Source organism: Anolis carolinensis, chromosome 3 (assembly GCF_035594765.1).
Source record: "Anolis carolinensis isolate JA03-04 chromosome 3, rAnoCar3.1.pri, whole genome shotgun sequence".
Taxonomy (NCBI): Eukaryota; Metazoa; Chordata; class Lepidosauria; order Squamata; family Dactyloidae; genus Anolis; species Anolis carolinensis.
The window spans coordinates 8,079,752-8,092,952 of NC_085843.1; the positions used below are offsets into that span (position 1 = coordinate 8,079,752).

Consider the following 13,201-nt stretch of genomic DNA (forward strand, 5'->3'; position numbering starts at 1 on the left):
TGAACTTTTGCCTTTTATGAACTATCTTTTCCCTATTTCAAAAAGCAACACAGTAAAAGTGGGGAAACATTACTTTGTATAGTAAAGTAGGAAAAAAAGAGAAAGAGGGGGGGCGGGGGGGGGAAGTGAATGAAAAAAGGGGGGAGGGGGAGAGGGCAATGTTTAACTTCCATTCATCTTCTTCGTGAATATTTTCTCTTCTTTAAATCTATTTCTTCTATTTTCAAAAAGGAATTCTTATGTTTAATCTCCTACTCTTCTTCACTTTTTCTCTTTTAATACTCTTTCTTACCTATCACAATTAGTTTAGTCCTTGCATATAGTCTTCATAGTATTTCCAATCCGTTAGTCTTATTTGTTTACCTGTGACTTTCTTTAATAAAAAAGTTAATTCGTCCATACCCTTTATTTCTGAAACTTTTCCCAACCATTGTTCCTTTTATGGGGTTTCTTTTTGTCTCCATATTTTAGCATAAACCATTCTAGCTGCTGTTATGAGGTATGTGAATAAAATATCCTGATTTTTGTTTAAATTCATATCTGAGTGCCTAATAGGTAGAACTCTGGGTTTTTTTTTCAAATTTTGTTTTTAGGATCTTTTGAGATGTTTCATGAATCATATTCCAATATTTTGTTGCTTGTTTGTAGGACCACGACATGTGGTAAAAGCTGTCTTCATGCTGATGGTATTTCCAGCATTTGTTTTCCAAATTTTTATACATAATGCCAATCTTTTTTGGGGTCATATACCACATGTGCATCATTTTTAGCCAGTTTTCTTTTAAATCAGATGCATAAGTATAATTTAGTTTTATGTTCCAAATTTCTTCCCATTCCTTGAGTTTTATATTTCTCCCAATGTTCGCAGACCATTTAATCCTTGTTACAGCCTTGTTTTGGTAACTATCTTATGGAACTGAACTTTTGCCTTTTATGAACTATCGTTTCCCTATTTCCTAATAAACTACAAAAGACTACATATGGTGTGCAGTCTGGTTGTCTTTAGCAAGGTGAAGCTAACCTGAGGTGCGACAATTTCTGCCATAGATGTGGACGAAACGTCAGGAGAGAATGCTTCTGGAATATGTCCATATATCTGGGGCCTAGAATTGTCTCCACAATCTAATAACAATAATGACCAGGACGTTCTTCCTAATATTATATCAGAATCTTTTTCCTTATCATTTAATTCCATTCCATCTGTCCTCCTGAGCAGCAGAAAATAAGTTCACTTCAACTTCTTCGTGATAACATTCCTTCAGATATTTAAAATGTTCTGTGTTGCTCTAAAGGGCAGAACTAGAAGCATCAGATGGAGACGGAGGAGAAACACATTTTGTCTCACTATTTGGAAACACGGAGTGGTCTCTAATGTCCAAAAGCAAAATAATATTCGTACTGAGCAATGCCGACAGTAGAGTTTCCTTACTTTGTTCTTGGAGTAGGAAAGATTCCTGAGAGCTTCTGTGAAAGCTTTTTGTTTACACCGAGCATTGTAAACTAATTCATCCTAGTGCTTTGTTTCATATGAGCAATAATCCTTCCGGATGTCTTCCTAGATTAATGACGTTTTAAGAGCTGCAGATGGCATTTGTTTGTAAATACTTGTTATACTGTTATATATTATATAACAACAATCTATCCTCTTACCCAAAACATGACAATTGGTGACCGAACATGGTCAGTTCAGTGCAACATGCAATAGATGGGGAAAACCAATCGTGATCTTGATAGAGGATATAGAAATTACACATCAGCACTCAGGATGCACTTGGAAGAAATGTGTTGTCAAAGGCTTTCATGGCTGGAATCACAGGGTTGTTGAGTGTTTTCTGGGCTGTATGGCCATGTTCTAGAAGCATTCTCTTCTGATGTTCCGCCCACATCTCTGGCAGGTATACCTCACAACTTCTGAGGATGCCTGCCATAGATGTGGGAGAAACGTCAGGAGAGAATGCTTCTAGAACATGGCCATACAGCCCGGAAAACACACAACAACCCAACTGGAAGAAATGTTGCAAAATATATAACTTTTCAAAGCTCTGTGAGAGATGTTCAGTGTGTTGTCGAAGACTTTCATGGCTGGAATCAATGGGTCGCTGTGAGTTTTCCAGGCTGTATGGCCATGTTTCAGAAGCATTTTCCACTGACATTTTGCCTGCATCTATGGCGGGAATCCTCAGAGGTTGATGATGTTGTTTTTACATGTATTTTACTTTGTTTATTACTTGTTTGTGGTCTTGGCCCTGTGTTGGCCACCACGAGTCCCTGAAGGGAGGCATGATAGAAAAATAGTTATTATTATTATTATTGACACAAAGACATAGTATGACACAGCAAACAAGATAGATATGCTATCATCATCATCATCATCATCATCATCATCATTATGTCTGTTGGAAACTAGTCAAATGAGGTTTATATATCTGTGGAATGTCCAGGTTGGGAGAAAAAACTCTCATCTGTTTGAAGCAAGTATGAATGTTGAAATTGGCCAGCATGACTAGCATTGAATAGCCTTGCAGCTTCAAAGCCTGGCTGTTGGGAGGTGTTAGCTAGCCCTGATTACCCCAGTAAATAAAGAATAACGCTCAGAAAACAGGGGAATTCCCCAAAGAAGTCAGCCATAGCAGAGCACCTGATGAACGGAGCTGGAGACAGAATATTATTGGAGGACACAGACATGCTGGACCACTCTCACAACCATTATGTCAGAACCCACAAGCATGTGGACAATTTCAACAGAAAGAAGGAAACAATGAATATGAACGAAATCTAGCCATCAATATTTAAAAAAAACTCTAAAATCGGGACAGTAAATAAAGAACAACACTCAGAATACAGGGGAATTCCAGACAGGAAACACCTCCCAACAAAGGCTTCCCCGAAGAAGGAAGCAGCCAGGTTTTGAAGCTGCAAGGCTATTCAATGCTAATCAAGGTGGCCAATTGTAACATTCACACTTGCCTCAAACAGACAAGACTTCTTTCTCCCATCCTGGACATTATTCCACAGGTATATAAGCCCCACTACCCTAGTTTCCAACAGGCCTCACAACCTCTGATGCCTGACACAGATGTTGGCGAAACTTCAGGAGAAAATGCTTCTGGAACATGGCCATACCGCCCGGAAAACTCCAAAGAAACTCTGTGAGAGAGTCAGTGATCTTGATCACCTTTTCCCTTTTAATTCAGGGCCGAGGAAGGGAGGAAAGGGGATGCCCGAGCTTTTGGAAATGGAAATGCCTGCTGTTTAAGGATAGCAAAGTGTTTGCCATCCTGCAGACTTTCTAGTACTTGTTTCTTTCCATAGCAACCACGGATCCCATCCTCCTAGCCCTCCTTCTTGCATTTCCCAACGTGCTGGCAAGAAAAGCAGCTCCAGAATCACAAAGAAACCAAAACAAACCAGAGTTCAAATTGGTCCATTCAGAAAAAAAGAAGCCGGGTACCTGCCAACCCAGAAATGATAACAAGGCTCGAAGCATTGCCATGACAACCGCAGCCAGGGAGGATGAAGTATGTGATGCTTGTATTGAAAAGTTCAACATATAGGGATTAAAATCCCACAAAACTGGCATCAGCCCTAAAGTTATGGCAGGTCAAAGAAGGACGTGGCGTGTAACGGGTAGGATGGCTGCCCTGATATCAAAATTCACCTGCAGTTCTTTTGTCCAACGCAAGACACACCAGAATGGAGATTCCACTCTCTTTTTTTTCCTTTCCACAGAAGAAAGGCATTAGGGCATATTATCCAAAGCAAGCATGAAGCAGCTAGGCATTTATACTTTTTAAATGTAAATTAACAGAACAGTCATCCCTATTTGCATCCACATCACATTGCATCATTGCTAAAAACCCAAATAATAATAATTATATTATATTATTGGCATTATAAACTGGACACAGGCGGAATTGGACAATTTGGACAGAAAAACAAGAAAACTCATGACCATAATTCACTGCACCCTCGCAGTGATGTTGACCGGCTATATCTGCCTAGAAGATCAGGGGGCAGAGGACTCTTACAAGTAAAACAAGCAGTCAAAGAAGAAGAACATGCCCTGGCAGAACATGTAAAGCAAAGTGAAGAACCTGCTTTGACTGAAGTCAAAAATCGGAAACTTCTGAAAGCACAGCAGACAAAAAACCAGTACAAGAAAACCGCACTACAAACTAGAGCTGGCAGCTGACACAACAAAACATTGCATGGAAAGTTCCTTGACAAAATTGAAGGAAAAGCTGACAAGAAGACCTTGGCATTTCCAATTCTCAGAGCCTTGAGTTAATCCTGGAGGAGATTCCTGGCCTGAGAAGTTAGTCTCAAGATCCATTTCCCAGAAGCAAGGGCCACGTGAGTACAATTGTCATATTTAACTTATTCATTTGTTTCCTTAAAGCGTTTAGATTTTGGTCAGCAACAGTCAACACATAGTTCAAAGCACCCTCAACCAACTACCCTTCCCAAGATCTTCTGGAAGAATCATGGCTGGAAAGCAGGACTTCTGGCTGCTATGGGCTGCTGTTGTGGTCATATGGCTTTAGGGTGACTCTGACATACGGAGAGTTTATCCTTGTTTCTTGGCAAAATTTAGTCTGACAAAATTTGGCACTGGCTTCCCTTAAGGCTGAGAAAGTGTCACTTGCCGAAGGGCACCCAGATCTAAGCAAGAATTTGAACCCTTGTCTCCCAAAGTCAGTCCACATTCAGATTATAATTTGATTATCCTAACTCTGAGTTAACAATGAATCCCTATCCATCCCGAGATTCATCTAAGCCAGGCCCATGCCTGATCTAAGCCTTTTTCTTTCTGGTTAATACCACTTGCATCTGCATCTCTCCAGAACAATATGTTTCCAGAGTTTGGAATAAGTAAGTAAGTAAGTAATTTTGTTTTTCTATCCCGCCACCATCTCCCGGATGGGACTCGGCGCGGCTAAAACGGGACAAAAGGTCGAAAATACAAACAGGTAAAACAGTTAAAACATGTTACAATAAAATACAGTAAAATTGACAATTATACAAACAGTTACTTTAAGCAAACAATGCAATAGACCATCAAAACTCAATTAACAATTAAAATCAAATTAAAATAAAATGGAATCATGGCTCAACCAGGTTGGTGGAGGGGATAAGTTTGGAATAAGTTGCATTTGGACCAAAATTTCCAGAATCCCTCAACCTACATGTCCGTTTGCCATTTATCTAATATAGGCTGGGCATTATCACCCAAAAAGTGGAACCCTTGGTGGCACAATGGGTTAAACCCTTGTGCCTGCAGAGCTGCTGACCAAAAGGTCGGCGGTTTGAATCCGGGGAGAGGGGTGAGCTCCCATCTGTCAGCTCTAGCTCCCCATGTGGGGACATGAGAGAAGTCTCCCACAGGATGGTAAAACATCAAACAACCGGGCTTCCCCTGGGCAACGGGCAATTCTCTCACACCAGAAGCAACTTGCATTTTCTCAAGTCACTCCTAACATGAAAAAAAAAATCCAAAAAGTAAGTTTTCTGAAGCCTGTAAGTTCCAGAGATTTGACAAACTGTGTGATTGCGTTACTTCCTTTTCCTTTCAATGCTAAGGAGTGTTTGCAAGAATATATTCCTGCTTACAGTTCCCGGCAATCTAAAACTGTATTGCTCTCTCTGTTAACTCCAAACAAATACTTACTTGTAGTGATATAACCACCATGTCCCACTCATCGTCCCACAGCTGGGCTATCGAGCACATTGTGATGACGGTTGATATCAAGGTTGTCACCAAGCCAATCTGCAATTTAAAAAAGTATCAGAGATGTCATTATATTTGTGCTTCTGTGAAAAACGACCTTTTGCAACAAGCCAAGATCAAAATGTGGATTGTCATCTTGGCTTGTTTGGATAACATGTTAAGTTTGGCTCAGTTTCGATATGACAATGAATTGTGGATAACTTACAGCAGGGAGGAGATTATTTCTATTTCAGAAAAAAAAGAGATAAGCAGGAACACGTGAACAGATTTACAGTAGAGTCTCACTTATCCAACACTCGCTTATCCAATGTTCTGGATTATCCAATGCATTTTTGTAGTCAATGTTTTCAATATATCGTGATATTTTGGTGCTAAATTCATAAATACAGTAATTACTACATAGCATTACTGCGTATTGAACTACTTTTTCTGCCAAATTTGTTGTCTAACATGATGTTTTGGTGCTTAATTTGTAAAATCATAACCTAATTTGATGTTTAATAGGCTTTTCCTTAATGCCTCCTTATTATCCAACATATTCGCTTATCCAACATTCTGCCGGCCCGTTTATGTTGGATAAGTGAGACTCTACTGTATTCCCATTTTAGACTATTTCTACTGGGATGGACGGCATCATTGTAATGGCTTGCCATGGAAGGTGATGGATCTAGATATCTCTGAAGGAACTTCCTACGCTGTTTTAAATACTAGTCCTTGTAAAACTTTATTTTTGAAATGAAGAACCATCAAGATGATTTGTTATCAAAGGCTTTCATGGCCAAAATGTTCCAGAAGCATTCTTTCCTGACGTTTCGCCCACATCTATGGCAGGCATCCACAGAGGTTGTGAGGGAAACTATGCAAGTGGGGTTTATGTATCTGTAGAATGTCCAGGGTGGGAGAAAGAAATCTTATCTGTTAGAGGCAAGTGTGAATGTTGCAAATGAAGCAGCCAGCCTTTGAAACTTCAAGGCTGGTCAATGCTAATCAAGCTGGCCAATTGCAACATTCACCCTTGCCTCAAACAGACAGGAGTTCTTTCTTCCACCCTGGAGATTCCACAGATATATAAACCCAACTTCCCAAGTGTGAAAGTTGTATTTAGCCACCTTGATTAGTATTAAATGGCCTTGGAGCTTCAAAACCTAGCTGCTTCCTGCCTGGGGGAATCCTTGGTTGGGAGGTGTTAGCTGGCCCTGATTGTTTCCTGTCTAGAATTCCCGTTTTCTGAATGCTGTTCTAACAACATTCTAACACCCCCCAATAAAGGATTCCCTCAGGCAAGAAGCAGCCAGGCTTTGAATCTGCAAAGCTATTAAATGCTAATCAAGGTGGCCAGTTGCAACATTCACATTTGCCTCCAACAGACAAGAGTTCTTTCTCCCACTTTGGACATTTCACAGATAAATAAACCCTACTTGCCTCGTTTCTAACAGACTTTGCAACCTCTGAGGATGCCTGCCATAGATGTGGGTGAAACGGCAGGAGAGAATGCTTCTGGAACATGGCCATACAGCCCGTAAAACACACAGCAACCTATCAAGATGATTATTCAGAGCCTGGATTTCTTAATGTCTTTGACTGCAACTACCAAAATCCTACATCAGGTTAACTGCAGTCCAAAAGTTGAAACTTTTGAGTCTTTGTAAGCTAAGTCCAGACATTTTTAAAAGTTTTAAAAATGAATAAAAAATGGATCTAGCCCTTCTGCTGCTTCTTCGCAGTGAGGAAAGGAGCAGAGCAGAAAGACTGATGGGATGACCTCTCCTTTAAAAACACAGGAAGAGAGGGAGAGGGGAATGACATTAAATTATTCTCAGAATTGGATTTTCAGAGTTCAATAGCAAAGCGCTCATAATAAGTTTCTTTGCACTGGCTTAACCTAATGAGTTTTACTTTGGGTTAGATTCTATCGGGAAGAAAGACATTTTCCCAAATGCTTTGGCAGGGAGAACAGACTGTTTCGCCCTTAACGTCACTCAGAATGAAGGGTCTGTCTTGTTCTTTTTATCTCATCTGCTACTGGATTCCTTTTGTCAAGCAGATGTGATTCCCATTTTGAAAGGTGAGCATTGGGAGCAAAAAAGAAAGCCATCCACCTAGATAAATTGGTAGCTTTGAAGGGCAGTGTCCTGTAAAAAGAGATGCTGGAGATGGAAACAAAAGTTTGTGGAGATAGAAACAAAAGTTTGTGCAGAACCCATGGATACATACAGAGCTCTGACTGTAAAAGCAGTGAAAACAATAATATAAATGAAATGCAATCAGGTTCGTCACAGAGTAGCGAAACTTTGGAGATAACAGGATAAATGGTGATTTCACTCATACAAAACAGGGATGTAGCTAAAGAGGAGACACAATGATGGCACTGCCCTTTTCAAACAGGAATTCTGTCACACAAAATGAAACGGTCTTTCAAGTCTCTGCATTTATAAGTTTTATAAAATACAGTTTAGGCATTCAAAGAGGCCACAAACAACAAAGGCGCAACAAAGGCGGTGCAAACGGTTTCCAATGCCTCACATCTAGGGACTATGGGGAAAATTTAATTTGGCAGAGTATAGAATTCATACTGGGGATTTGGAATTTCACTCCCTTTTCATAGGTATATCCTTGCAGTTTGGCATCTCAAGAATGTGAGAATGGTTTGGGAAACTTAGTTTTTAGTCCACACTGAGCTTCAATCTTACTTTTCCCTAGTGTCCCAATAGTTTTTTGTTTACAATAGCAACTTACCTTGTGGATCCAGTGCAAGTTCATTTGTTGTCCTACTGCTATGTGGCACAGAGCTAAAATCTGGAAAAACGAATAAGACAGTTAAATTAGTTGGGGGGTTTTAGTATGCAAAGGGATATAACTGAAGGCATGAAATTGGTAGCATAAGCTTCTGAAGACGAAAGGTGCATCTGTACTGTAGAGTTAATGCTGTTTGACACCAGTTTGACTACCATGGCTGAATGCTATGGATTCCTGAGATTTGGTGAGGCACCAGCACTTTTGGCAGAGAAGGTTAAAGAACCATTAAAAGCACAACTCTAACGATTCTGTCCTGCTTACTTCAAAGAACCAGCATGAACGCAGATCAAAGATAGCTGCTCTCAGAACCAATCTTTATTGAAGAATACATGACTTGGAAAAAGTCGAGAATGACCTAATGTTTACATACAATCATTTTTATCACCTTTGTTGCAACGTCACACCACACGTAAATATCATCATCAAAACCCCACCCCCTGTATCACATTACTACTATTCCCACACAGTCTACCAATTATAATTGTTTATACTTTCAACCCCGAGTTCCCATGCTCTTCTATCTTCTTCTGCCAGGTGCTTTCATGAGACATTCAGGATTATTTATGTTATGACTCCAAGTCGAGGGCTTGGAAATTCAGCCCTGGGACTTGGTTCCATGACATGGTGCCCCCCTTTTCTTCGTCCTCTTCTTCTGTGCTTCTTTCATCACAATTCTGAAATAAATCATACAATAATTCTAGGTGTCCATTTTGTCCAAAGTACCCATATACTTTTTCAATAAACTGCGATGGAATACTGGATGTATTTTCCCCAAACTTTTTGGCAATGCCAATTGGAAAGTCACTTCGTTTATCACACCCTGTATCCTGAATGGTCCAATATATTTGGGCCCCAGTTTTCTTGAAGGTAGCCCCAATTTGATGTTTTGTGTACTTAACCACACTAAATCCCCTTTCTCCAATTTATCGCCTTCTATCCTTTTTCTGTCTGCAAATGTCTTATACTTTTTGTGTGCTTCCTTTAAGGATGCAGTCACTTGACTCCAACATTCAAGCATTTGGGTTTTCCATTTCCCTGCCCCTGTTTCTTCATTCTCTGCCCATCTTGGCAATTGGGGCAGAGGCTGTATTTCATACCCGTAAACTACTTCAAAGGGGGTTTTATTCGTTGCGGAGTGTATAGTCGAATTAAAAGCTAGTTCAGCGAAGGCTAGCCACTTAGACCAGTCATTTTGTCTCAAATTAGAGTACATGCGGAGGAACTGCCCAAGCGTCTGTTGAGTACGTTCTACTGCCCCATTTGTCATGGGGTGAAAAGCAGAACTTAGGCTCCTTTCTGCTCCTAGCATTTCCAAGAATTTGTCCCAAAATTTTGCTGTGAACTGAACACCCCTATCACTGACCACCCTACTGGGACATCCATGAAGTTTGTAAATGTGGTTTATGTATAATTCAGCCAGTTTCTCTGCTGATGGTAGTTTCGTCAGTGCTATAAAGTGGGCCTGTTTAGAAAACAGGTCTAATACTGTCCAAATATAGCGATATCCTTTGCTAACCGGCAGCTCTCCCACAAAGTCCATAGCTACACATTCCCAAGGCCTTGTAGGTTCTGCTACTGTTTGTAATAGTCCCATTGGCTTCCCTCCTCTCGATTTATTTCTGGCACAGTCATCACATTGAATAACATGATTTTTTATGTCCTTTCTCATCCCTGGCCACCAACAGTGTTTTGCTATCGCCTTTATTGTTTTTGTAATCCCTGTATGACCAGCGCTCTGGTTATTATGGAAACGATGCAAAATCTTAATCCTCAATATCGTTGGGATATACAGTTTCTTTTTCACGAACCAAAATCCCCCCTTCTGCTCCCCTTTTTCTGCGTTGGATGCGATCCACTGATCTCCTTCATATGACTGTCACAGTTCTTTCCCCCAACTATCTTCTTCGTCAAATTTGATAGTAGCCGCGCTCTCTTTTTGGGTCTGCGCTCTTGTACTGACAGCCAAACCCAATTGTCTATCGGAAAATAATGTTCCCTCTTTTGTTGTAGTTATGCCCTCGTGTTGAGGCATGCGTGAAAGAGCATCTGCCAATACATTCTGTTTCCCTTGGAAAAATTTTAATTGGAAATCGAACCTGCTAAAGTATTGTGCCCATCTAATTTGCTTGGGGGACAATTTTCGAGGAGATTTTAAATACTGGAGGTTCTTATGATCAGACCAAATTTCAAATGGGATTCCACTCCCTTCGAGGAAGTGTCGCCAGCATTCTAAGGCTTTTAATATTGCTAATGCTTCTTTTTCCCATATGGGCCAACATTTTTCAGTTTCACTGAACTTCCGAGACAAATATCCACAAGGTTTTAAGTTCCCATTTTGATCTTTTTGCAATAGTACTGCCCCGTACGCACAGTCTGAAGCATCGCAATGAATTATGAAAGGGCTCCGGATGTCGGGGTGTTTTAGGACAGGTTCTTCTGTAAAGCGTCCTTTTAGGGTTTCAAAAGCCTTTTGGCATTCTGGCGTCCAACTCAGTTTGGCGCCAGGGGCTTTCACTTTTGCTGTCTCCCCTTTCCCTTTTGTTTTTAAAAGTTCGGTAAGGGGTGCGGTTATTTGTGCAAATCCTTTTATGAACGATCTATAAAAATTTGCAAATCCTAGAAATGATTGCAACTGCCTCCTTGTTTGAGGTACTCCCCATTCTTTTACGTCTGATACTTTAGACGGGTCCATGGCTAATCCGTCCGGAGATATCCGATACCCCAGAAAGTCAATTTGAGTTTTATTGAATTCACATTTGGACAGTTTTGCATACAGCTTTGCTTCCCTTAGTCTTTGCAAAACTTCCCGGACCAATTCCACGTGCTTTTCTTTATCTTCGCTCACGATCAGGATGTCATCCAGAAATATGAATACTCCCCGGTACAACAGTGGGTGCAGTATTTCATTTATAAGCTGCATAAAGCAAGCGCCGCCATTTTTTAATCCAAAAGGTAAAATTAAATATTCAAAATGGCCGAATGCGCAGGAAAATGCAGTTTTCCAAGTATCCTCGGGTTTGATTCTTAATTTATGATACACTTCAATTAAATCCAGTTTAGTAAATATGCTCCCTTTCTTCAATACTGTAATCAAATCCTTTACTAAGGGCATAGGGTATTTATTGTCCTTAGTAATTGCATTTAAATTTCGATAGTCAATGCACAGTCTTAAAGAGTTGTCTTTCTTTCTTCTAAATAACACTGGGGCTCCCAGAGGGGAGTTGGATGGCTTAATGAAGCCTCGCGCCAGGTTCTTATCAATATATTTCCTCAATTCTTCTTTCTCCTGAACAGACATAGGATACACTTTTGGTTTTGGTAAGTTTGCTCCTGGGGTTATTTCAATTTCTACTTCTATATTCCTTTTGGGAGGTAATTTACTTGCCTCTTTCTGATTGAAAACATCCACAAAGTCCCTGTATTCAGGGGGCAATAGCTGTTGGTCTATTTCCCCTGCTTCATCTCCCTCGTTCTCTTCTTCTGCTATTTTGCTTATCTCCAAATGTGTTTGTTGCTCTTTAAATGCTAGGCTCTTCCCTCTCCAATCTACTTCGGGATTAGCCTGTTCGAGCCATGGGATCCCTAGTATGACATTGTATGTGGCAATAGGGGCTATCACAAAGGATATTCTTCCTTCCCATTTGCCTATTTTACATGGGACCCCCTGTATTTCCTTCGTAGATACTTCCCCAGCGGCAACTGATCCATCTAGCTGCGAAAATGCAATTGGGGAGTCAAGCAGCGTCTGCAGGCATTTTAGTGCCCCTGCTAATTCCGGAGTTATAATGTTCCTAGAACAACCGCAATCCACGAATGCCCTGCAGGTGGCCCGATTCTCTAACCCCGACAGGCAGATCGGCACTACCAGCATGCGTTTGTCTTGACTCACCAGCCTCTCTGGAGATTCTGGGGCTCGCACCTCCTCCTCCGCTCGTCTCCCTGCTGCTGGCTTGGGCTTTGAGGCTTTTGGCGGCTCCCCCTTCCGGGTCCAACATTCTGCTGCTCGATGGCCCGTCTTCCCACATACAAAGCATCCCGGCTTAGGTCTGTTGTCATCTCCTTTGAAGGGGATCCCCGGCCTCCCTCCGGGTCTTTCCTGCTTCCTCGTTTCTCCTCGACCCCTCGCTACCGGTCTCTGCTGGCCGCCGCCGCCGCCGCTCCGGAAGCGCTTTACTTGGGCCAAGGTGGATTCGACGCGCCCTGCCAGTTGGATCCAACCCTTTAGAGTTTCTGGGTCATCTCTGTGCGCCGCCCAACTAAAAACCTCGGGGCGTAGTCCCTCTTTGAATATCTCCACTTTGGTCACTTCAGACCACTCTGGCACCCTTTCTGCGAGATGGAGGAATTCCTCTGCATACTCGGGCACCGTTTTGTCCCTCTGCTTTATTCCTTTAAGCTGGTCTCGAGCCCTCAATTGCTCTAGCTGGTCTCTAAACCGGTTTTCCAGTGCGGCGAGGAATCGGGGCACTGACCTCAAGCACGGGTCGCGTCTGGCATGTAATTGCACATACCAGCTGGCTGCTCCCCTCTTTAGCGTGTTGCCGATGGCCCGAACCATGCTTCCTTCAGAGGGGAATGTGTGTGCATTGTCCTCCATGTATCCTCTGGAGGAAAAAGTTCAGTTCGGATGATTCCCCTCCGTATTCCAGTTTGAGCTCTTCTCTCCTAGGCATCCAT

At 41.6% G+C, this 13,201-nt stretch overlaps 1 protein-coding gene across 6 annotated transcripts in view; it reads right to left on the bottom strand.

The window, feature by feature from the left end:
* gdpd5 (glycerophosphodiester phosphodiesterase domain containing 5) overlaps positions 1 to 13,201 on the bottom strand; it is a 305,513-nt gene that overhangs the window by 61,243 nt on the left and 231,069 nt on the right. For all 6 annotated transcript variants that reach the window (XM_062974473.1, XM_062974476.1, XM_062974475.1 and 3 more), the window contains 2 exons: positions 8,465 to 8,524; positions 5,669 to 5,767 (listed from right to left, as the gene is read on the bottom strand). In XM_062974473.1, the coding sequence (XP_062830543.1) occupies positions 5,669 to 5,767; positions 8,465 to 8,524 (159 nt within the window). The remainder of the gene's footprint in view (positions 1 to 5,668; positions 5,768 to 8,464; positions 8,525 to 13,201) is intronic.